At 40.6% G+C, this 24,805-nt stretch overlaps 1 protein-coding gene across 15 annotated transcripts in view; it reads right to left on the bottom strand.

The window, feature by feature from the left end:
- The window catches only part of Slc8a1 (solute carrier family 8 member A1), a 355,838-nt gene that overhangs the window by 5,512 nt on the left and 325,521 nt on the right, over nt 1-24,805 (bottom strand). For all 15 annotated transcript variants that reach the window (XM_021185824.3, XM_029471274.2, XM_029471275.2 and 12 more), the window contains one exon: nt 17,064-17,339. In XM_021185824.3, the coding sequence (XP_021041483.1) occupies nt 17,064-17,339 (276 nt within the window). The remainder of the gene's footprint in view (nt 1-17,063; nt 17,340-24,805) is intronic.

The raw sequence follows: 24,805 nt of genomic DNA, 5'->3' as shown, positions 1-24,805 counted from the left end.
GTTCTATCCCAACTCTGCAGACGGCATTCTCTGCCTATATAGGTGAAAATAGCACAGTCAAAACCTCATGCATCCAGGGCTCTGATGACCCAAGGTTTGCTAGATTGGAGAGCATACTGGGTCTGTGGCAATTTCTACTATTGCTATTTTTCAGTGGCCAGTTTATGTGAATATTGTGTGAATGTTCTAATTTGTAACAACAGGTTCTGATTTCAAATACTTTTCTCTGGAGTCCCTGACAATTATTAATCAAAATTAACAAGTTACGACATAAATAAAACATGTTCAGGGCCTCTTAGAGTCTGATTGGTTTTATTTACCTGGGTTATTCACTGAGTCTCTTGTCTACTTTTATTTTTGATTCAAGAGCTATGTAAAAACATTTTAAAAAAACAGCATGCAAGCCGGGCGTGGTGGCACACGTCTTTAATCCCAGCACTTGGGAGGCAGAAGCCGGCGGATTTCTGAGTTCGAGGCCAGCCTGGTCTACAAAGTGTGTTCCAGGACAGCCAGGGCTACACAGAGAAACCCTGAAAAAAAAGCATGCAAGTCCAACCCATTAACCTTGACTGTGAAAGCCATAGCTTAGGTTTCCAAATGTAATGCACTGGGGTCTCCCCAAATCACTCTCTGTTGCTGCTCTGCTGCTCGGTGCACAGAACAACTTTGCACACCCCATGTGTTAGAGGGTGATAAATCCTATCCTGAGCCCCAAGCCTGCAGCTTGACTGTGGTTGACCAAGACAAATGCTGATGTGCAAAGTGAAATCCAAGAAACAGCTGCCATGGACTTAGAAGTGATGTTATCATGTTCAGAGGTCGGCTCGCTAAATACAGAGATACAGGAATCAGACTTCCGATGTGATTCACATACACTCAGACGTGTTGATGATGGTATACATCTGCTTTCATGTGTGCTTGTCTCCAGCTGTCCTTTCATGCTTTAACTTCTGCCTTGAGTTTTAATTAACTGTACGTCAGTTGTAAACTCTCCAACATTTAGTGCTATCTTGTTATTCTCTATGACTATAAATCAGGAATGGGGAGGGTTTCCAAGAATCAAACCACACATCAGAAAGTTAGGCCACCACTGTTCTCTATAGACTGGGTTTCCAGTTCACTTTATATAACCTTGGCCAAGTCGTCAGGTCAGCATACAGGAATAGACCCCTGTTTTCCTCTAGGACTAATTACGTTTTTTCTTAACCTGGATCCCGTTAACTTTATAGCTATCTGAACATCTCCTCTGAAAATGGCCATCCTTACAATGTCACAGGTGGGACCTAGAGTTCTGTTATACATCAAGAGTGTCCCCTTATCTCAGACAGCTCATCTTATCCTCTACTCTTTTGGGACAACTGCCCAGCTTGTGCTTAGGAGTGACTTTTCTGAGGCCTCGTTTCACGGTTGCGATGCAGTTACTTCTTCAGCCCATACGGACTACAGCTGCTTTAAGACACAGTCCATTGTAGACAGAGCTTCATGGTGTCAAAGCGGCAGGCAGCTCACCAAGGAAAGAGTCCGGAAAGGAGCTATCTGAAGGCTCCTCTGTAAGGCATCCTGCCTTTCCAGTTCATTTCCTCATCTCAAAGACTCTAGAAGAGCTCCAAGATACTTCCAGCACTGTTGTTTGGGTGGTCCACCCAATATGCCAGCATTCTAAATTTCCTTTTGGCTTTGTTCTTTTTCTGTAGAAACTTGGATGTGACCATGGTTCAGGAAAAGCAGTGGTGATTCGAGGAAGAAAGGTTTTTCAGAACCGAAGATATTGCATTGACCAAGCTGTGTTAGTGTTAATGAAATTAACCCAGCCAGCACAGACTTTTATCTTTTAGCAGAAGGTAAGAAATGTTGGAAATCATTACCTTCCACCTTCATCAGGGAAACTACTGTATAAATGGAATAGAGGAAGCTTTGTCTCAAAGGCTGTGCTTCATTTTAATTGTGTTTGCGGATTATTAGCATCAGATATATGTGGCAACCATTGCTCAACCTTTGCTTATAAAAATGTACATTTGGGATCTACTCTAGGCTGATTTACTTAGAGTCTATAGAAAAAGCACTTAGAAATATACCTTTTAATAAGTGTCTTAATTCCCAGGGCTAGGAGTTAGGATCCAGAATTCTCAGGTTTTGAAACAGGAGGAACAGGAATGGCTGCTAGAGCCCTGCAGGGAGGAGGAGTTGGTGCTGGTGTTCTAGGAAGCAGCCGATCAGAGGCAGGAAACATCTGGTTTTTCTTGGAAAATTGATGCCCCAGATATGATGGTCATTTTGTGCATAAAACATCATGGGTGGTCTTAGTGGAGATGCTGAGGCTGCCTGACTGTAATCATCTCACTGCAGTTATGCTTTGTGCTTGTTTTGTAAACACTATTTCTGCACAGCTATACTGAAACGCCAATGGAGGTGGTAAGGGGAGTGATCTTCCTAAATTAACTAGGCTTTCGCTCTTCTTCTTGGAGGAGAACATGGAGAAGTGTGAGTACTTTGTAGGGTCTGAAGGGAAATGAGTCACCATGAACAGAATCTAATGAGTGCTTAATATCACTAGCTATTTCTACAGCCAAACAGAGCCAGAGACACTCTACATGAAAAGGAGTCAGACTTTGTGCTAATGAGTCTGAATTTTTGGGAGGGAGCTGTAACAAACACTTGTCTTAATAGAAACTTGCCAACTTTATAGCCTCATGTCTTTCAATTTGATCATATAAAAATTATTCTTCAAAATCAAAGCAATTCTTCTTTTAAGAATTTTTGCAAGTCATCAAAAGTCAGAGATTTTCTGGTTAAGTTCCAGTCTTCCCTGTGGCTGTAATGTCAGGGCAGTTGAAGCATTAGATATGCATACTCCTCTGTTCTTTCTTCCTTTCCGTGTTCTCTGCCTCCCTCTCAGAATCCAGACAGGAATAATTTATTCAGGTGCTAATTCTTCTATCACTAGCCAGACACAAACAGGATTTAGCCTTGAGTCAGTTGTAACATTTATATACCCAAGTAAATATGGACTTCACCCCGGTCACAGTCCTTATTTGGCTTCCCAGCAGAGTGCCAGAAACCAGAGAATTACAATTGATTGATTAATGATGAGAAGGAAAGGAATTGTAAAAACTAAGTAAAAGGCTGGTTATGGGAGGGGAAGGGGAAACTAAAAATTTCTGCCTATAAAGCTGTCTTTAAAGAGATTGAAAAAGATATGGAGATAGTCACTAAAAACTGCAAGAGGTTGATTGCTGGCAAGATCAACGTTCCTGCTTCTTATCTGCCTCCCCCCTCCCCAAGGTGGGGAAAATAAGAATCAGCAGGAGAGCTTTGGGAGAGAGCAACTAGCTGGCCCTCCCTGACTTTCTGCTTAATTGTCTGGGGTGAGGCCATAGCATAAGACAGCTTTAACGCTTTCACAGGCATTAACCACTGGCATACGTGGCTTCTTTCTCCCTGTAAGGAAGATGGGTACCTCCCCTGGGCTAACTGGGCAAGGCTTCCTACAGGACAGCTCTGACATCATCAGCAGACAGACCTGCTTTTGTTATTAAATGACAATTTACTTTTCATCTTGAGCTGTTCACTTGAATGTGAGCATTTTGCAAAGGTACTCTTGGGCCTTAGATTTCCTACCATGGAACTGACACTATGCTAGAGTGTAAGATCAAAGGAACAAATTCTAATTCAAAGAGAGGTTTTTTTCTTTTTCAGGGAACACAAGGTGGAGAAGAGAAAGCCCACACTATTTAATCACCGTTCCAAAGTGTACTTTGATCCATGTCCTCAGCTCAAAATGACAATCTTCCCATCTATCAGGATGCTTTTTTTTTTTAAAATTAAATGTCCATAAATTATTGAGAGGATTGCAGGTCCCTCCTTGGTGGAATAGATTCCTGGCATTTGATAAAATTTGCTAAAAATCAAAATAAGTAGCCTGAGCATTTAAAAAAAATTATTCTCATTTCTTTATGTGAACACTGGGAAAGAGGAATTGTGCCAACAGAGGCCTGAGTCTCTTCAGCTGGAGCTGCAGGGGGCTGTAAACCCTTGGGTGTGGGTGCTGGGAACTGAAGTTTTTCTTTAGAACAGTGGATGCTCTTAACTGCTGAGCCATCATCCCAGCCCTGACAGCTTCCTTGCCTTGGAATTGCTGTATTTATTTGAATTTCTGGATCATTCAATCCATCTTCTCTTTGGTTCTTCTAAAGATCCAAATAAACTAGATCCAATCCTAAATAAACTAGCCTAGTATACAGAAGAGCAGTGATATCCCCTTCTGGCTGTCCTTTGAGGTTTTTATATGGGTCTGAAGTGGAGCAGAATATGTGTGCTTGCACTCTCAGGACCCTCGTTTTTTGAGCACCACTTGTTTATTATAAGAAGTCAAAATGACCTTTATAAGTTACAGGTTTGAAATGCCAGTGCATGCCTGATGAGTAAGGGGGCCGAGGGGGACTGATCAGAGAGAGGTTCCTTTGTTCTTTTTAAACCTTATGGACAGGCTGCTGAATGCTGCTAGCTTCTGCTCATCATGGGAACATTTAACAAATGAACTCGAAGGTAGGTAGTTGGCTCGTGTGGCCAACAGAATCAGTGTGTCTCTGTGGGTAACCATGACTGCTACTGAGGAACACTGGTCCTAAGCACATAATCTGAATACCCCAAGTCTGAGAGCAAGGAGCCAAGCTTCAGAAGAAGATCTGGTTCTGCTCTCATTTTTCATCAACTGTCTAAGTTAATTCAGGATAATTAATCTCAAAGGCTTCTGAAACCTCATTTGTAAATGAGGTAAAATGTAAGTGCTTATTTGTTCAGCTGTTAAAATGAGCTTACAAACTAATGTAAAAGGACCTAGCCTGGTACCTGGAAGGTGGTAGGTTTTTATTTATTTTATTTCATTTTTTAATATCTATTACTATGGTTTCAGAATTTTTTTGTTCCATCAATAGCAGAGATTATGGTGCTATTACTTTGATCTTTTATCACAGTTTATTTCAAAGAGGTGATTTGGGTTTAGTGGACTTTCTGTAGGAAGATAGGAGAATGTGATTCTGTCTGCTATGACCACAAAAGATGGTGGCAATTGAGACAAGAATGAACATCTATTGAGGCTCACTAGGTTAGACATAATACATGGATTCTAATTTTGTATAAGACACCTAATATGTACACTGTTATTACCTTTGTTTTATTGATGAGACAAATAAAGTGTAAAGAATAAGGAATGTGATGAAATTTATTTTACTAATAGGAGGTAAACCTTGAGGTTCAGTATAAAAGAGCAGTACCCTAGCTGGAGGCAGATTTCTTCATCACCAGTTGTTGGGATGACTACAAAGATGTTTGCAACCAACTTTAACAACTCAATGTTAAGATGGCTGCACAAGTGAATAAAATGAATGAAATCATTTTCTACAGAAGTAGCAGCTTGGCTTCTTAAGTAAAACAGTCTATTGAAGAGGGCTGGAGAGAGGCTAAAAGCCAGCTGCTTTTATGGACTGCCCTCCATTCTTCTAGAACAGTTCTTAACCTTCGGGTCACGACCTTTTTGGGGGTCAGATGGATGACCCTTCACAAGGGTCACCCAAGACCATCAGAAAAGAGATATTTGCACTATTATATTCACAACAGTAGTAACATTACAGTTATGAAGCAGGATTGAAAATAATTTCATGGTTGGGCATCTCCACAACATGAAGAACGGTATTATAGAGTCACACTATTAGGGAAGCTGAGAGCCACTGCTCCAAATCATTAACAGAGTTGTAACTGACTTTAAAGTTATTGTTCAGTTCTAGGTTTCTGGCTTTTCTTGGGTTACATTTATGTTCTCCCTCTCTACAATATCCAGAAGCAAACATGGGTAAACCTGTTTTAAAAATAGCACCAGGGTTCTGATAATTCTATATTTGCAGTTTGATTCTATTACTTTTACTATAAAAGTTAATAACATGGAGTCTATAAGAGTACAAATTCGGTTTGAATTAATTCAGCAGCATTTGGATGCTTTTTGGAAGGGAGGAGCAATTGAACACATTGGAGCATTAGCTGGCATCTCCTCAGGCCAGCTGGTTTGTGATAGAGAAACTCACTTCCTGCTTCTAAGACAATTCAGACCCAGCTTATTTCTTCTGTCTTTTATTCCCTCTCTGTCTTTGTCTTTCTCTCTCTTTCTCCTCTCTCCCTACTTCTCTTCCCCTTCTCTCATTATCTCTGTTTCTCTGTCTTTTTTTCTCCCTCCATCATTGTATCAGAACCTTATACTTGCCCTCCCATGCTTTGTATAATTCTCATTCCCCTTCTCCTTGAATCTGCTCAGGTTATCTCTGCTTCAAGTCCCACTCTAGAGTGGGAAAAAACACGTGCTTTGGAGCTAGGCATCTTGCTAAAGCTAGAGGCACCTGCCAAGGACCAGTAGAAGAAACTGTACTTGAAGACATCTGCCCCTACCCATCTCCAAACCCTTCTTCTCACCTATAGGCTGTGATAGAACTTCCTGGTCAGCTCAGGTACTGTAACAACCGACCCTGTGGATCTAGACAGCACATTGAAGACAGTCACAATGTTCCTTTGTCCTGTAGATAATTATTCCACACAGATGGATTCTTCTGAATGGGTTGCTTTGTTGATTATAACAATGCCTAGCTCCTGTCTTGCTGTGATTGGGCTTGGATTCCCCCAGTTAGCTCATTCCTGTGTAAGTGACCTGTGTAGACAGCTGAGGTAAGAACAAACATTGGTCCAACATTCCAGCTTCTGATTTAGAAATGGAACTAAAATGTGAAATAAATTTAGCCGGTGGATAAGTTTGTGTAAAGTCTTAGTTTATGCAGAAGTTTTAATGTTAGAAAAAAGTTGGGAAAAACCCACTTGTCTAATATCCTTGATAAAATAAATTGTAACTCATAATATTTTAGAACTGTTAAAATTGTGAGTGTCCACAACATATTACTATTATGCGAAAAAGATCATATAATATGTATATATATGTGTGTGTGTGTGTATATAATGTGCAATATGTTTAATATATGTAAGATGTGTAATATATGTAATATGTGTGATATGATATGCTTAATATGTATAATATCTGTGATATGTATGATATATGCAATCTGTGTAATATGTATAATATATGATGTAGTATCTGTAAAAGATTAGTCCATTTAAAAAATAAGGGTCAAAATATGCCAGTGTGCATGTTTTTATGCAGTTTCCTTAAGAATTACAGAAATTTAAAATTTGAAAGATATAGGAATGTTAATTGGTGGTGAGACTATATATTCTACAGCTTATTAACACTTCTGCCTCATTTATAAAGGGTATGCATTTTTATTTGTGTTATTAAAAGACTCATAAGATATATATATGTATATATATATATATATATATATATATATATATATATATATATATATATATGTGTGTGTGTGTGTGTGTCTTATTAGTGATAAAGTTTATCTAGGCAGGAATAAGGGTTGAACTTAAAATGTTTTCTGGTCCTTTTGGCTGTGCTAATTGTCAGGGTTAAGCCAGGCAGACGTAGAGTCTCAATACAACATACAGATTGGATTTGTTTAAGGGTTATGGAGGATGAGAGGGGGTTTTCTAAGAGACCAAGTTGGGGGTGCCCTGGCTAGCAGGGCCTAGCTTGGAGCCCAAGTTCAGGGATGTGTCCAGGATAGGAAAAATTATATGAAAGAGTAGATTATTTTCTTTCTTCTTTATCTCCAAACTTTTAAAATTTGAGACAAAGTAGGTCTTACAATGTAGCCTGGCTGGTTTGAAACTAGTTATGCAGCCAGGCTACCCTTGCATCCAGAGAGATCTGCTTGCCTCTTCCTCTGGATTAAAGGTATGGACCACCATGTTCAGCTAAGGAGTATGATCTTAAAGTAAACTTTGACAACAGAGCTGAAGGTACCTCTGTGTCTTCTCTTCCTTCTGACTACTGACTTTATGTCTTCATTTTGTAATTTGTGTTATAGATACATTATCTTTTATTTACCTGTGGTATGGCTTATTGATTGCACTGCATGGAATTGATCTGCCTATTCATTTAACCTGACAAATCCTTTTTACAGACTTGGTCAAAGAGCTTTGCCTTTGAGATACTTGAAGAAGAAACATAATGCCCACATCATTTAGCCTGTATATGTGGGATCTTTCTAATATATAATCATTACTATAAACATCACATAAAATGCCTAGGATAAAATGAGCTGAACACACCTGCCTCTTTCCCAGCCACTCAGAACAATAGCCTCAGATACTTAAAACCTGCTGGCAAACAACTCTTAATTGTAACACGCATGCCAATTTCAGAATGGTTGCACAGCTGTTTTGTGGCTTGCTTGCTTTTTCTAACAACTATGAGGTTAGGTGGACAGTTACCCTTAGCTCTACCTCACCACACCCCCAAGGAGGGACTAGCATCTCCATTCACCTTCCTAGGTCATGGCCCATGCTTGGCACTGATAACCCTCTGTATTACCTAACTGCCAGAGCTCCTGTGGGTGTTAAAGTGATTAGGTTACAAAAAAATTATTTTCTTGTCAATGAAGCCATGGCAGTTTAGATGACATTGAAATATTTTTTTTCTGCATGTGTATTAATTTAAAATGTTATGCCTTCAGGGAATCAACATTAATAAGTGACGCCTTAGTGGGACCATGATTTAGATATTTTCAAAGCCAGAACTAACCTAGAATATTGGGAATGAAGGGAGATAGAAAGTTTAGGGAGGGAAATCCAGGGCAAGGGGGAGAGAAGATGTGGCAGACGCAAGAGGAGAGCAGCAGCTGCCCAGGAGAAGAAGAACATCAAGTGTTCAAAGGTGCTGTGTGGGATGGGAAGCCCAGAAAGTCAATGCAGGTCCATAGTCCTAAAGACAACACCAGTCAGTTTTCAGGGGGAGTGTTACAGGCTTACGTGCAAGTTGGCAATGATTAGTGGTCTAAGGAGTAAACCAACCCTATTTAAATGTGGCCCCACCCCAAATAAGGACTCTTCAATGACACCACAGTGTGTTTTCCTTTCTTTTCAACAGCTTCCATCTCCATAACTATGTTCCACGCTCAGAAATGGAGTGCAGGCTCCACGGAATTGTTCACATCCATCTGCTATTCCCTTGTGACACTATGCCTAGTGCTGAGTGGGTTCTTGGTGAGATATTTCTAGAATGAATGAAGGGACAGGGTGCAGAGCGGCCTACGGCTATTCCCTGCTCATACGCTACTTCCTTTCTTTGAGTATCTTTGAGGCGTTCTTTGTAGCTATCTTTTTGAATGCCTTTATGACTAGGGCAGAAGAAAGACAACTTGAGTTTTCCATGTAGGAGAGCCAAATTATCTCACAGATCTGTTTAGGTTCCCTAGTTATTTATAGACCTTATCAAAAAATCTTACAGATTTTTATGCTATTTTTTTTTGCCACTAAAAATTCCATAATAGACCCAGGATAACAATACTTGATTTTAGAAAACTTTCTGATATCAACTTCTTCTGCATCGGTTTCTCTCTACTGCCTAAATGTAGAACTCTGGAAGCACAGAGTGTGGGGCAGGTAAGACCTCCCCACACTCTTGCTTGCACAAGGCCATGGCAACTGTTGACATAGCAACTGTCCACTCCCACCCAGCTGTTTTACCCTCAGATCCCCACTTGACAAACAAGCTACCTCTGGGGGCTCTCTTTGCCAGTTTGGGCCATCTGAAGCCTCAACACACATATTCCTCAGAAGAAGGACATTTTCATGACCATTTTGTACATCTGTGGGCTTTCTGTTGTTTTGTAAATACAGCTCAGGAATGACAGGCTATAATTAGTCCTCTGCTGAGCCTGGGTACAGACCCTACTGGGGATCATTTATGTTTGGATCTGCAGAGAGTCTTGCTGTTCGTCTCGACCCATGATGTTTTACTATGATAACCTAATAATAGCTTGCAATTTATGAGAGCCCATGCCCTAGAGGCCCCTGTGCTCCAAAAGGAAAGAAGAAAATGAGCATAATGCAGCTCTCTGATCACAAATAATAGAGCCCAAATCAGCCATCTTTTTTCCTGTGCATGACGTATAGGATTTATATTTGTTGAGCTAAATGAAGGTTATTGAATATGGTCACTCACCAATTTAGCATCTTTGGTGATCATGCGCTGGGAAAGGTGTCTACATCATGGAGGGCATTTCATGGATTTACTTTTTAGAATGAAGCAGAGTATAAACAAGTCATATATAGCTTATGTTTCATTCCCGGGAAGACGCAGACTGTAAGGTCTGTGTGCTGGGAGCAAAGATGGTATCCAGCTGGTATTGCACATAAATGCCAAGTGCTGTGACTTCATATTTATACCATGCTCTATCCCAAACAGATACCAACATTCTTTTATACCCACACATAAGATTTACTGTTTAAATTAAGTGACAATTGAATTTGCCTTCTTTTCTAAAAATACCAATGAGCCCGAAGTCATTCTGTTGTTCACACTGTGTCCGTGACATGATAATGAAGAGACACTTTCCTGCAGCCTAATATTTCTTCTTATGAGCTTGGCAGCAGTGTGAATTCTTTGTACAGGGTGATAGGCCCTGGTGAATAGGTCTGGGTTTCTGTATTCTCTCTCTAACAGTTGTGATAGGCTGTATTGTTCACGACACTTTTGGAAAATGAGAAGCTGAATTAATGACCTTGGACTCTTTAACACTGGCTATGATCAACAAACTGAAGTGGTCAAGGACATATATAAAAGACTTATATAACGTTAAACATTGGGGAGCATCCTACAGTTCCTCAGTGTTAGTTCTAAGTGTCATTGTGTAATTTTTTTTCTCCTAGGAAACAAAAATGTATGAGTTAATAGTATTTCTGGGGAGAAGGTACTTTGAGGTTTTTGGATTGCTTCAAAGATGTCAAAATTTACAGATGTCCAAAGTAGCTAAGATGAAAAATACTTCCACGGGGTTGAAAGATGTCTGGTAAAAAGACACTTAAACATCTTTAAATTTATATTCAATAAATCCATCCTTATGTACTATAAGAGGAAATACAATTACAGTAAAATGGAGAACCCACATTTTTATAATAAAATGTCTTCAGTGGTAATTCAGAAAAGACAGAACTATAGAGTCAGAAAGTGTGTAAGAGATTTCCTGAGGCTGGAGGAAGAAATCAACATTATTTGTCAATGGTGAGAGATCTTTATTAGGAGTATTCAATGACCTAAAACAAGAGTTTTTAGGGTAACGATAGCAGTGAATAGTGAATTTACTAAACAGTCGGTATGGGGTGTTCTTCAAATGTGTGAATTTTATGGGTTGAAAGTAATGCCTGAATACTGTGTTAAAAATGTAGGAGTGGCCTGCATTTAAAAGAACAAAAGAGTAGCTTTTGAGATTTTTTTTTAAATTATCTTATTTCCAAATATAAGGAGAAAGGGAGGAAAATCAACCAAACACCACTTGTCAGAGGACCGACTGCACACCTTTTGATCTTCATGGGGCTAAAGGGACTGAGGTCTTTATTTTACATAAAACTTGCTTCTTGTTAAATGTACCTAAGATGGAAAGAAGTGGGGACTTACATTCTCTCACAACACACAAACATAACATTTGTATTTCAAGTATAAGAAGACACACACACATGGGTGTGTGTGTACACATAGCATCCTGTGTCTACTGTTGTCCTTGCTTTGACTGGCAGAGACTATTGTAAAAAGTCTCAGATAAGATGGAATGCAGTATTTTTAATGCCTCTCTCTTACCCTGTGATTTTAATAGGGCTGAGTGAAATTGGCTGGTGTGCCACTGGGGCACTAATCCAAGGCCTCTGTAAGGTTTCAGGCTGGGTGTGACACATGCTGAGTATCTATGCTCCCTGGACTGCCTCCCGAGGGATGACATCATTGCTATCATCTTGGTCATGATCCAGCCTTGTGTTCAATGCCATGTGCTCACTCAGTATTGAGAAAAATAAGTTAAGGGCTGTAACTGCCAGCAGAAAACTTTCAAGTCATGTAGTACAGGCTCTTGGTCTGATCAGAAAGAATAGGAGCTGCAGGATGGGATGGAGTGGATCTCCTAGGTTCTTGCAAGTGTTTTGGACTCTTTTCATGGCTGTGTTTGTGAAGGGTTTTACTTTAGAACAAAAGGCAGCTGTGGCATTGGTTACAGAGGAATTCTTATGAAATCTGGTATCCAGCCCTCTTTTACTTCTCTATCCTTGTCAAGTTCTGTTCTTGCACACGTCTTTCAACTTCAATTAACATCACCTCACTGTGGGTGACTGCGCTGGTGAGTACTGACCACTGAACCTCCAGATGGCTCCCGGCTGTAGTAGGGTTAAGATGGGGTCTGTAGGAAAGCATTGATGTGACTAATGCTGCTAAGGACTGTTTCCCTGGCACTGTCCCCAGTGGCCTTGCCTCCAGCCTGACTGTGGGTCTGACAGTGCTGTTTTCTTAGCTATGACCTTTCTTGGTCGTGAAGAAACTGGCTGTCTAACATTAGAGTATCAAAAGACAAAATATTCCTTCCCCGAAGCAGCCTCTTGGAGGAGCCGACACTATAGGTACTGGGGAATCTTGGCTCTGGGTAGACCATTTGGGATGATAGAAAATGTTACCATTTAACTAGATGCACATACACACTGTAGAGTGGCTCCCCTTGAATACTGTGACTGTCTGACTTGAAGTGCCAATGTTCAGAGGCTGGAGCTCAAGAAGATGTAATAAAATAGCAGGATACAAAGCCATTAAGGATATCTACCCACCAACGTCCCCCAGCATAATATATCAAGGGAGATAGGCCAATAATGTATGCAGCTACCCATGCTTTAATAGGTATACTTGGGCTAAAAACCCCAGATGACTAAGCTTTTCAACTAGCAGATTGAAATAGAAGAAAAATGAGATATAACATTTCTCTTAGTATTTGCTTTATGCTTCTCCTGCTGCCAGGTACTTTAAAGATGAGTGGTTTTCACAACAGTACTCTGAGATATATTTTCAATCCCTCTCCTGCCTCCATGTGTTTCTTCATGCCTAGGTGTGTGTTTGCAAGTGTGTGGGCTCACATGTATACAAATACATGCCTGTAGAAGCCTAAGGTTGATGTCAAATTCTTCCTTGATGGCTCTGTCTTAGTCAGTGAGTCAGGGTCTCTCACTGAACCATGAGCTTGCTGATGAGGCTAGTCTAGGTAGCCAGCTTGCTCCAGGATTCTCCTGTCTCACCATTCTGATTGCTGGCTTTACAGCTAGGCAGCCATCTCTACCCAGCTTTTATGTGGCTTCTGGGACTCCTAATCCAATCCTCACCCTCCTGCTTTCAGGACAAGCAGTTTAATTGCTTAACGACCTTCCTATTGTGGGGGGATTTTAATTTTGTATGAGTCAGGCCAGGAAACTAAGGTTTGCAGGTGTTAGACAACGTGTCTCCACACAGCATGTCATGCACAGCGGTATGCAGAAGGGGGTAGGTTGGTTTACACCCTGCTGCACCTGAATTGAATGTTCATGTTCTCTTATACTGTCTCAAAGCATGTGCTTTTATATCCCGATTTCTGAGAGAAGGGTGTCCAATCTTTCAGAAACTGAAGTCTGTGAAGCGTTAACCTGTCTGCCTGTGAGTTCTGTACCAACATCATCAGGTCTTTGTGGACGGGATATGACCGGAAGAAACTAAGCCAACATGATTCCCTGCTGTTCTTTTTGGAGCTCAGATGGCTGCCGATTCAGAATAGCTGGGTAGAATTTCCCACTGAGAAGTTCTTGCTTAGATTGGGTGTTGTCCTGTTCCCTTCTGACCCCACATCTGTGCTTAAGAGAGGGCTGGAGCAAGTGCGTTTCTTGACAAATCCTTGGACAGAAGTTCACTCTCATTCTGCTGGAGATTGGCTTCCAGAGCTAACAGTAATCCTTCCTCTGTCTGTTTGGAGAGCATCCTGAATGCGCTTTCTCCAGACTCCGCCCACCCACACCTAGACAGCTGTGTACTCCAGGCAGCTTGACGTCGACTTGCAATGACCAAATCCCCTTGTCACATGCATCCCAGTCTCATGTATCTGGGCTGAGGAGAAATGTCTTGGCATTTCATTTACTGCTAGCTACTTCAGAGCTGAATACTTCCAGTAGACTAAGCTTTAAAATTGTTACTTATGAAATAATGAGTGCAGAACGATAAAGGCAAGTCTTTGCTAATTTCAGAAATTGTTTAAAACATAAAGCCTACGGTCTGATTTTTATTCTAAAGTGAATAAGAGCCTGGGATCAAGAGTTTGCATATAGCTACAGTATGGCATGCTTTAAAAGTGAAAAATGTCAAAACTGAGGCGACGAGATAGGAATAATTTCAAGAAAATTGTAAGGCATATGGAGAAGCATTCATACAGTACTTTAAATATATGTTTAAAATGGCAGGGCGGAATGGCTACGAACTGTAGTATAAATTACACAAATTCCATCCGTCTGAACTTAAACTAAGTGTAGACAAATAATTTATTCTCGTAACTTGGTGAGACATGAGAGAAAGTCTTAGTGTTCACTCTCTTGTGACCTGTGGAGTTGTCTTTAGAGAGGGCCACCACTGTCTCCATCCCTAGATGTGGTATCTAATGCATTTCCAGGGGAGACATTGGGATTTGCTCTCCTTGAGATATCAGTATGATGTCTGCTATATGCCAGCTATCTTAAGGCCCACTGAGAAATACAGCGTCATGATGTGGAAACTGTAAAATGCTTTCCTACTTAAACACAGTATAGAATGTGTTAGCCTTAGCAGCTTACTAGAAGCTGGGAAATGAAAAAACTGAAACATAAACCATTAATAATGAATAATTTTTGTTATAAAAGTAACACAAAATAGTTTTGATTTTTAGTGCAGGGAAACACTAAACAAAAGGAACCACCTCACCTTTTGGAGCGGGATCTAGGGGGCAAAATACACAGACTGAGGTTGCAAGGAACCAACCCTATATCACTTAAAAATGTAAATAATAGGCACATAAATATAGTGGACACACCTAACACACACTAGAGCTTTATGGCCACCTACAGAGTTTCCTATCTTGCTCATAACTTCTCTTCCCCCATCATCATGTTCTCCAATCCTTTTGACATTGTTTAGAATTGATCTTAGTGTAAAATCTGAGGTACTTTATATTAATGTACAGAACGTATTATTAAATCCTCTAACCAATTATGTTTGAACTGCCATAAGTATTAGTGTCCATTTTTTTCAGGCAGAAGAACAGGCACAGAGAGTCAAAAAGTCACTTAGACCCACACTGTGAATGAAGCACAGAAGTATAGACCCCTGAGCTATACTCCTGGGTGTACATCAGTGCCACAGAAAAAAAGAAAAGTGTGGATAAGTCAATAGAACCAGCTTTATCTCAAATTCTTGTGTGGTATTTAAAATTCAAAAATGATATAAGCTTCCCCAAGATAAGAGCTTTTGTTTGTGAATTTTATATATATACTGAAAGAAAAAGTTTAAAACCCTCCAGAATTGTGTTTCCTTTCATGTCTTAAAACCCCCAGAGGGAAATAATTCCTACATGGCGTATTTCAAAGGATAAAAGGATAACCAGGGCACTGAAGGGAACAGAAAAATCTTACAGTGCCAGGGGCTAAAAGACAGTCTGGAATATTCACGTCTTAAATTTTTTTCTGACTTATGATGAGCATCTGGTAGAGGGAAAGTTCAAGGGGCAGTGGGCAGGCCTCAGGTACAGACCAGTTGAGACAATGGAGAAAGATCAAGGCCAGACTTCATGGGGTGGAGGAGAATGCTCCCAGCTGCTCAATGCCTCATAGATTCCCTTGTAACTACAGAACGTTTTCTTCCAGAATCCAATGTCCACAGGATTCTAGATACAGGAAACCTGATATCTAGAAACCAGCATATGAGGCAGAATGCCTTGGCCCCATAAATGGGATTTATCCAAATAAATTACTGTGAGCTAAAAATAACTGTCCAATCAGAGGAGGCCTCTCCTTTCCAGAAGGCTGCTTCCAAGTATTTAACCTCATGTTTTCTCTTCGAATCTGGAGCCTTCTTTTCCACAGAAACAGTGGGATGTGATATAGTTTTGGACTTGGAGAGACCACACAGTTTACCCAAAATTTCAAAGTGCTGGCCTGAGTTCTGTGGATATCTTATTTAGGGAGCATGATATACAGTTACCATTGCCATAAAGCACAGGGGCTTTCCACATATACAACAACTAATGGTTTGATTGGATTCACCTGGTAAGAAATCAATTGTTATGGTCCAGTTTTGGTATGAGGTGTGGTTAAAGTTTATCAAAGGTCTAGGTACGTTAGAGGCACCATGCTCCCACTTTCTCTTAGCTGGTGGCTTGTCTCAGAACTTAGAGCTTGAGAGTCGAAGTTAGTATGCTGTATGACCCATGATCAAGGAGGCAGTCTCAAGCTCTGGATTGTATATCAATAGGATGGGGAATTTGAGAAGGGGGTTGGCATATGAGAAGAGAAGAGAGGACTGGAATTTCTCACAACTAGGAAACTTAAAAAAATATTATTTCTATACCCATAGAGCAGAATATTGCTTAAGCCCCATCAGAGAAGTAGATGGTAATTAACAAAGGGATTCACAACTGGACAATGTGCAGTGGGTGAGAGACTCTAGAGCACTCAACACTGAATGGGTGTCTTCATCAAAACTTCTTTTCAAGGCTCAAGGATCTATGTAGAAGAGGAGGTGGAAAGATTATAAGAGCCAGAGGTGTTGGATGACTCCAACGAAACAGAGTCTTCCAGACAGAACATTACTGATGCATGTGTTTACTCAGACTGTGACAGCACACATAAAACCCACCACAGACAGGTTCAGACCAGATCAAGTCCAAGCACTGAACAGAGGAGGATGACACAGACTCTCACTCCTAACCAAGAAACTATTTGCAATTGATACCTGATGGGTATGCCGTATGCCAACACAAAATAAACCAAATGATATATGTGTGTGTGTGTGAGTGTGTGTGTGTGTGCACTCACAAACAAGCATGCACTCACGAATGTGTGCTTTTTTGTTTGGGGAGAGTTACCTCTGAATCAGCTCTTACCTGGCACTGAGGTTCCAAGAGCAACAAACACAACGGCAGTCACAGAATCTTTCAGACCAATGGTGCAGCCAAAGTGGGAAGCCAGGTCTCCAATGAAGGCGGTCAGTAGGCCGATCATGAGGATGGAGACAATGAAGCAGGCCCAGCCATTCCAGTATTCTGTAGGTGGGACGAAGGCAAACAGAACCTTCCAGAACACTGTGAGAAAGTGCATCACGTAATCAAAACAGGAGGGCAGCTTCTCCTCCCCACATTCATCATCATCGTCATCTTCCCCTGGAAAAGAACACAGCATATTTCATTAAGACACAGCTACCCGGGTCTTCTTCCATACTAGGCCAGGGTCTAGGCCATTGTCATACTCCTCTGAGGGAAAGGGGGCCATAAGAGGTCAATAAGCTTAAGGCTTTCTAAAAGTCAATCACCATGAGCCAATTATTTGTCATGGTACTCAGAAACCACATTGATATAGCCCAGTGGTCAGTGACAAAAACGGACATATAATCAATATCCACTACCATATAATCAATACCTACACACTGCTCATATCACATCCCAATGGAGTTTGTTACCAGAGTGATGCATATGATTTCTTGCCAAAAGTTGGAAATCTGGGAGAGAACCTTCTTTCTAGAATTTGGAGAAAGTTCCACTGGGGAATCTTCTCTTTCATCTTCAAGTCTAATTGATAGTTGAATGACTCCTACGGGGTGACATTCAATCAAGGTCCCTTAGCACAGCAATGGACCATTTACACCACTCTAGATTCACCTCCTGGAGTTAAATAAAGATCTTACTTTTATTGTACCCAAATCGTTTCTTACCTGCATTTTCTCTGGCTTTAGAGTTAACGTTGCTCCCCATATTCCTAGTCCTCCACCCACCGTCTTCTTCACTCATCCTTTGGAATGCCTCTCACCCCTCTTCAGAGCTTTCATGGCTCCATATACTTAAAAATATAGATGAATTGTTCTCAGGTGTTCCCCCAAGCAATGATAACAGGGAACTTACGAGAAGTGTAAATTCTCGATCTAATTGAATATGACGATAAGTCTGGGCTTGTATACCCTCCTTGTGACTTGACTGCATGCTCAATCTTTGAAGCTCCTGCTTTATCTAAAATTAGACCTGTCTGATGTCCTCTTTTCTCCAGTTGACTGTGAACCATTTAAGCATTTTGGATCCCTAGCATTTGGTAACATCATCTCCACCACTTAGATGACTAAGTGTATGTTAACTGAAGGAATGCATTCATAGATTTCTACTGATTTTTATATCACCATGTAATTACATGATATATGGACACAGACCACAAGTTATTCAATTAAGTCACACTTGAACATACAAAGAAATGCAGAAGGCTTGCTAGTTTAAAAGACCAGGAAGTTACGACTACTAAATAATAATAATGATCATAACCTAAGACAGATTTCATTAAGAGGTGATGTAGCAGTAGTATAAATGCAACCTACTTTAAGCAAAAATAACCCCCACTCATTTTCCTTTTTTTTTTTTGATTTTTAATATTTTTATTACATATTTTCCTCAATTACATTTCCAATGCTATCCCAAAAGTCCCCCATAGCGCCCCCCCACTTCCCTACCCACCCATTCCCATTCTTTTGGCCCTGGCATTCCCCTATATTGGGGCATATAAAGTTTGCAAGTCCATTGGGCCTCTCTTTCCAGTGATGGCTGACTAGGCCATCTTTCGATACATATGCAGCTAGAGACAAGAGCTCTGGGGTTCTGGTTAGTACATCATGTTGTTCCAACAATAGGGTTGCAGATCCCTTTAGCTCCTTGGGTACTTTCTCTAGCTTCTCCATTGGGAGCCCTGTGATACATCCAATAGCTGACTGTGAACATCCACTCCTGTGTTTGCTAGGCCCCGGCATCGTCTCACAAGAGACAGCTATATTTGGGTCCTTTCAGCAAAATCTTGCTAGTGTATGCAATGGTGTCAGCGTTTAGAAGCTGATTATGGGACGGATCCCTGGATACAGCAGGCTCTAAATGGTCCATCCTTTCATCACAGCTACGAACTTTGTCTCTGTAACTCCTTCCCTGGGTGTTTTGTTCCCAATTCTAAGAAGGTGCACAGTGTCCACACTTTGGTCTTCATTCTTCTTGAGTTTCATGCGTTTAGCAAATTGTATCTTATATCTTGGGTATCCTAAGTTTTGGGCTAATATCCACTTATCAGTGAATACATATTGTGTGAGTTCCTTTGTGATTGTGATACTTCACTCAAGATGATGCCCTCCAGGTCCATCCATTTGGCTAGGAATTTCATAAATTCATTCTTTTTAATAGCTGAGTAGTACTCCATTGTGTAAATGTACCATAATTTCTGTATCCATTCCTCTGTTGAGGGACATCTGGGTTCTTTCCAGCTTCTGGCTATTATAAATAGGGCTGCTATGAACATAGTGGAGCATGTGTCCTTTTTACCGGTTGGGACATCTTCTGGATATATGCCCAGGAGAGGTATTGCTGGATCCTCCGGTAGTACTATGTCCAATTTTCTGAGGATCCGCCAGACTGATTTCCAGAGTGGTTGTACAAGCTTGCAATCCCACCAACAATGGAGGAGTGTTCCTCTTTCTCCACATCCTCGCCAGCATCTGCTGTCACCTGAATTTTTGATCTTAGCCATTCTGACTGGTGTGAGGTGGAATCTCAGGGTTGTTTTGATTTGCATTTCCCTGATGATTAAGGATGTTGAACATTTTTTCAGGTGCTTCTCTGCCATTCCGTATTCCTCAGGTGAGAATTCTTTGTTCAGTTCTGAGCCCCATTTTTTAATGGGGTTATTTGACTTTCTGGAGTCCACCTTCTTGAGTTCTTTATATATATTGGATATTAGTCCCTTATCTGATTTAGGATAGGTGAAGATCCTTTCCCAATCTGTTGGTGGTTTTTTTGTCTTATTGATGGTGTCTTTAGCCTTGCAGAAGCTTTGTAGTTTCATGAGGTCCCACTTGTCAATTCTCGATCTTACAGCACAAGCCATTACTGTTCTATTCAGGAATTTTTCCCCTGTGCCCATATCTTCAAGGCTTTTCCCCACTTTCTCCTCTATAAGTTTCAGTGTCTCTGGTTTTATGTGAAGTTCCTTGATCCACTTAGACTTGACCTTAGTACAAGGAGATAGGAATGGATCGATTCGCATTCTTCTACATGTTAACAACCAGTTGTGCCAGCACCATTTGTTGAAAATGCTGTCTTTCTTCCACTGGATGTTTTTAGCTCCCTTGTCGAAGATCAAGTGACCATAGGTGTGTGGGTTCATTTCTGGGTCTTCAATTCTATTCCATTGGTCTATTTGTCTGTCACTATACCAGTACCATGCAGTTTTTATCACAATTGCTCTGTAGTAGAGCTTTAGGTCCGGCATGGTGATTCCACCAGAGGTTCTTTTATCCTTGAGAAGAGTTTTTGCTATCCTAGGTTTTTTGTTATTCCAGATGAATTTGGAGATTGCTCTTTCTAATTCGGTGAAGAATTGAGTTGGAATTTTGATGGGGATTGCATTGAATCTGTAGATTGCTTTTGGCAAGATAGCCATTTTTACAATGTTGATCCTGCCAATCCATGAGCATGGGAGATCTTTCCATCTTCTGAGATCTTCTATAATTTCTTTCTTCAGAGACTTGAAGTTTTTATTATACAGATCTTTCACTTCCTTAGTTAGAGTCACGCCAAGATATTTTATATTATTTGTGACTATTGAGAAGGGTGTTGTTTCCCTAATTTCTTTCTCAGCCTGTTTATTATTTGTGTAGAGAAAGGCCATTGATTTGTTTGAGTTAATTTTATATCCAGCTACTTCACCGAAGCTGTTTATCAGGCTTAGGAGTTCTCTGGTGGAATTTTTAGGGTCACTTATATATACTATCATATCATCTGCAAAAAGTGATATTTTGACTTCATCTTTTCCAATTTGTATCCCTTTGATCTCCTTTTGTTGTCGAATTGCTCTGGCTAGGACTTCAAGTACAATGTTGAATAGGTATGGAGAAAGTGGACAGCCTTGTCTAGTCCCTGATTTTAGAGGGATTGCTTCAAGCTTCTCACCATTTACTTTGATGTTGGCTACTGGTTTGCTGTAGATTGCTTTTATCATGTTTAGGTATGGGCCTTGAATTCCTGATCTTTCCAAGACTTTTATCATGAATGGGTGTTGGATCTTGTCAAAGCTTTTTCCGCATCTAAAGAGATGACCATGTGGTTTTTGTCTTTGAGTTTGTTTATATACTGGATTACGTTGATGGATTTCCGTATATTGAACCATCCCTGCATCCCTGGGATGAAACCTACTTGGTCAGGATGGATGATTGTTTTGATGTGTTCTTGGATTCGGTTAGCAAGAACTTTATTGAGGATTTTTGCATCAATATTCATAAGGGATATTGGTCTGAAGTTTTCTATCTTTGTTGGGTCTTTTTGTGGTTTAGGTATCAGAGTAATTGTGGCTTCATAGAATGAGTTGGGTAGAGTACCTTCTGTTTCTATTTTGTGGAATAGTTTGTGAAGAACTAGGATTAGATCTTCTTTGAAGGTCTGATAGAACTCTGCACTAAACCCATCTGGTCCTGGGTTTTTTTTAGTTGGATGACTATTAATGACTGCTTCTATTTCTTTGGGGGATATAGGGCTGTTTAGATCATTAACCTGATCTTGATTCAACTTTGGTACCTGGTATCTGTCTAGGAACTTCTCCATTTCATCCAGGTTCTCCAGTTTTGTTGAGTATAGCCTTTGGTAGAAGGATCTGATGGTGTTTTGGATGTCTTCAGGATCTGTTGTTATGTCTCCTTTTTCATTTCTGATTTTGTTAATTAGGATGCTTTCCCTGTGCCCTCTAGTGAGTCTGGCTAAGGGTTTATCTATCTTGTTGATTTTCTCAAAGAACCAGCTCCTTGATTGGTTGATTCTTTGAATAGTTTTTCTTGTTTCCACTTGGTTGATTTCACCCCTGAGTTTGATTATTTCCTGCTGTCTACTCCTCTTGGGTGAATTTGCTTCCTTTTGTTCTAGTGCTTTTAGGTGTGTTGTCAAGCTGCTAATGTGTGCTCTCTCTAGTTTCCTTTTGGAGGCACTCAGAGCTATGAGTTTTCCTCTTAGAAATGCTTTCATTGCGTCCCATAAGTTTGGGTATGTTGTGGCTTCATTTTCATTGAACTCTAAAAAGTCCTTAATTTCTTTCTTTATTCCTTCCTTGACCAAGGTATCATTGAGAAGAGTGTTGTTCAGTTTCCACGTGAAGGTTGGCTTTCTATTATTTATTTTGTTATGGAAGATCAGCCTTAGTCCATGGTGATCTGATAGGATGCATGGGACAATTTCAATATTTTTGTATCTGTTGAGGCCTGTTTTGTGACCAATTATGTGGTCAATTTTGGAGAAGGTACCATGAGGTGCTGAGAATAAGGTATATCCTTTTGTTTTAGGATAGAATGTTCTGTAGATATCTGCCAGATCCATTTGATTCATAATTTCTCTTAGTTTCTCTGTGTCCCTGTTTAGTTTCTGTTTCCATGATCTGTCCATTGGTGAAAGTGGTGTGTTGAAGTCTCCCACTATTATTGTATGAGGTGCAATGTGTGCTTTGAGATTTACTAAAGTTTCTTTAATGAATGTGGCTGCCTTTGTATTTGGAGCATAGATATTCAGGATTGATAGTTCCTCTTGGAGGATTTTACCTTTGATGAGTATGAAGTGTCCCTCCCTGTCTTTTTTAATGACTTTGGGTTGGAAGTCAATCTTATCAGATATTAGAATGGCTACTCCAGCTTGTTTCTTCATGCCATTTGCTTGGAAAATTGTTTTCCAGCCTTTCATTCTGAGGTAGTGTCTATCCTTTTCTCTGAGATGAGTTTCCTGTAAGCAGCAAAATGTTGGGTCTTGTTTGTGTAGCCAGTTTGTTAGTCTATGTCTTTTTATCGGGGAGTTGAGTCCATTGATATTAAGAGATATTAAGGAAAAGTAATTGTTGTTTCCTGTTATTTTTGTTGTTAAAGTTGGCATTTTGTTCTTGTGGCTGTCTTCTTTTAGGTTTGTTGAGGGATTACCTTCTTGTTGTTTCTAGGGCGTGGTTCCTGTCCTTGTATTGGTTTTTTTCTGTTATTATCCTTTGAAGGGCTGGATTCGTGGAGAGATAATGTGTGAATTTGGTTTTGTCGTGGAATACTTTGGTTTCTCCATCTATGTTAATTGAGAGTTTGGCTGGGTATAGTAGCCTGGGCTGGAATTTGTGTTCTTTTAGTGTCTGTATAACATCCGTCCAGGATCTTCTGGCTTTCATAGTCTCTGATGAAAAATCTGGTGTAATTCTGATAGGCTTGCCTTTATATGTTACTTGGCCTTTTTCTCTTACTGCTTTTAGTATTCTATCTTTATTTAGAGCATTTGTTGTTCTGATTATTATGTGTCGGGAGGTATTTCTTTTCTGGTCCAGTCTATTTGGAGTTCTGTAGGCTTCTTGTATGTTCATGGGCATCTCTTTCTTTAGATTTGGGAAGTTTTCTTCTATAATTTTGTTGAAGATGTTTGCTGGTCCTTTGAGTTGAAAATCTTCATTCTCATCCACTCCTATTATCCGTAGGTTTGGTCTTCTCATTGTGTCCTGTATTTCTTGGATGTTTTGAGTTAGGATCTTTTTGCATTTTACATTTTCCTTGATTGTTGTGCCGATGTTCTCTATGGAATCTTCTGCACCTGAGATTCTCTCTTCCATCTCTTGTATTCTGTTGCTGATGCTCGTATCTATGGTTCCAGATTTCTTTCCTAAGGTTTCTATCTCCAGTGTTGCCTCATTTTGGGTTTTCTTTATTGTGTCTACTTCCCTTTTTAGGTCTAATATGGTTTTGTTCATTTCCATCATCTGTTTGGATGTGTTTTCCTGTTTTTCTGTAAGGACTTCTACCTGTTTGATTATGTTATCCTGTTTTTCTTTAAGGATTTGTAACTCTTTAGCAGTGTTCTCCTGCAATTCTTTAAGGGATTTTTGTGCTTCCTCTTTAGTGTCTTCTGCCTGTTTAGCAGTGTTCTCCTGTATTTCTTTAAGTGTGTTATTAAAGTCCTTCTTGAAGTCCTCTACCATCATCAGGAGATATGCTTTTAGATCCGTGTCTAGCTTTTCCGGTGTGTTGGGGTGCTGTGGACTGGGCGAAGTGGGGGTGCTGGGTTCTGATGATGGTGAGTGGTCCTGGTTTCTGTTAGTAAGATTATTACGTTTACCTTTCGCCATCTGGTAATCTCTGGGGTTAGTTGTTATCGTTGTCACTGTTTAAAGATTGGAGCAGAAGCTGTGTTCCACTCACCAGCAGTCTCTAAATCCTGCGGCGGGGGTCATGGGTAGCTGATGGTACCCTGGTGCTGGTCCAGCCGGACGAGGCCTGTGGTCCTACTCAGGCCGGTTTTCTGCTTCCCTAACTAATGCAGTCTCTGGTCCTGCGTGCAATTGGATTGGAGCAGAAGCTGTGTTCCACTCTCCAGAAGTCTTAAGATCCTGTGGCGGGTGTTGTGGGTAGCTGGCGAGTGTCAACCGACCCTGCGCCCCAGCTGCCCCGGTGCTTTTCTGACCGGAAGAGGCTTGTGGCCCTATGTAGGCCGGGTTTCTCTCTCCCCAACCAGAGCAGTCTCAGGTCCCGCGTGATTGGACTGGAGCAGAAGCTGTGTTCCACTCACCAGCAGTCCCAAAATCCTGCGGTGGGGGTCGTGGGTAGCTGGCGGGT

The sequence above is a fragment of the Mus caroli genome, unplaced genomic scaffold, assembly GCF_978045245.1.
Source record: "Mus caroli unplaced genomic scaffold, Mus_caroli_1 scaffold_18, whole genome shotgun sequence".
Lineage (NCBI taxonomy): Eukaryota > Metazoa > Chordata > Mammalia > Rodentia > Muridae > Mus > Mus caroli.
Note: the sequence above shows the minus strand (reverse complement) of the source record. Positions and strands in the feature narration are given on the sequence as shown.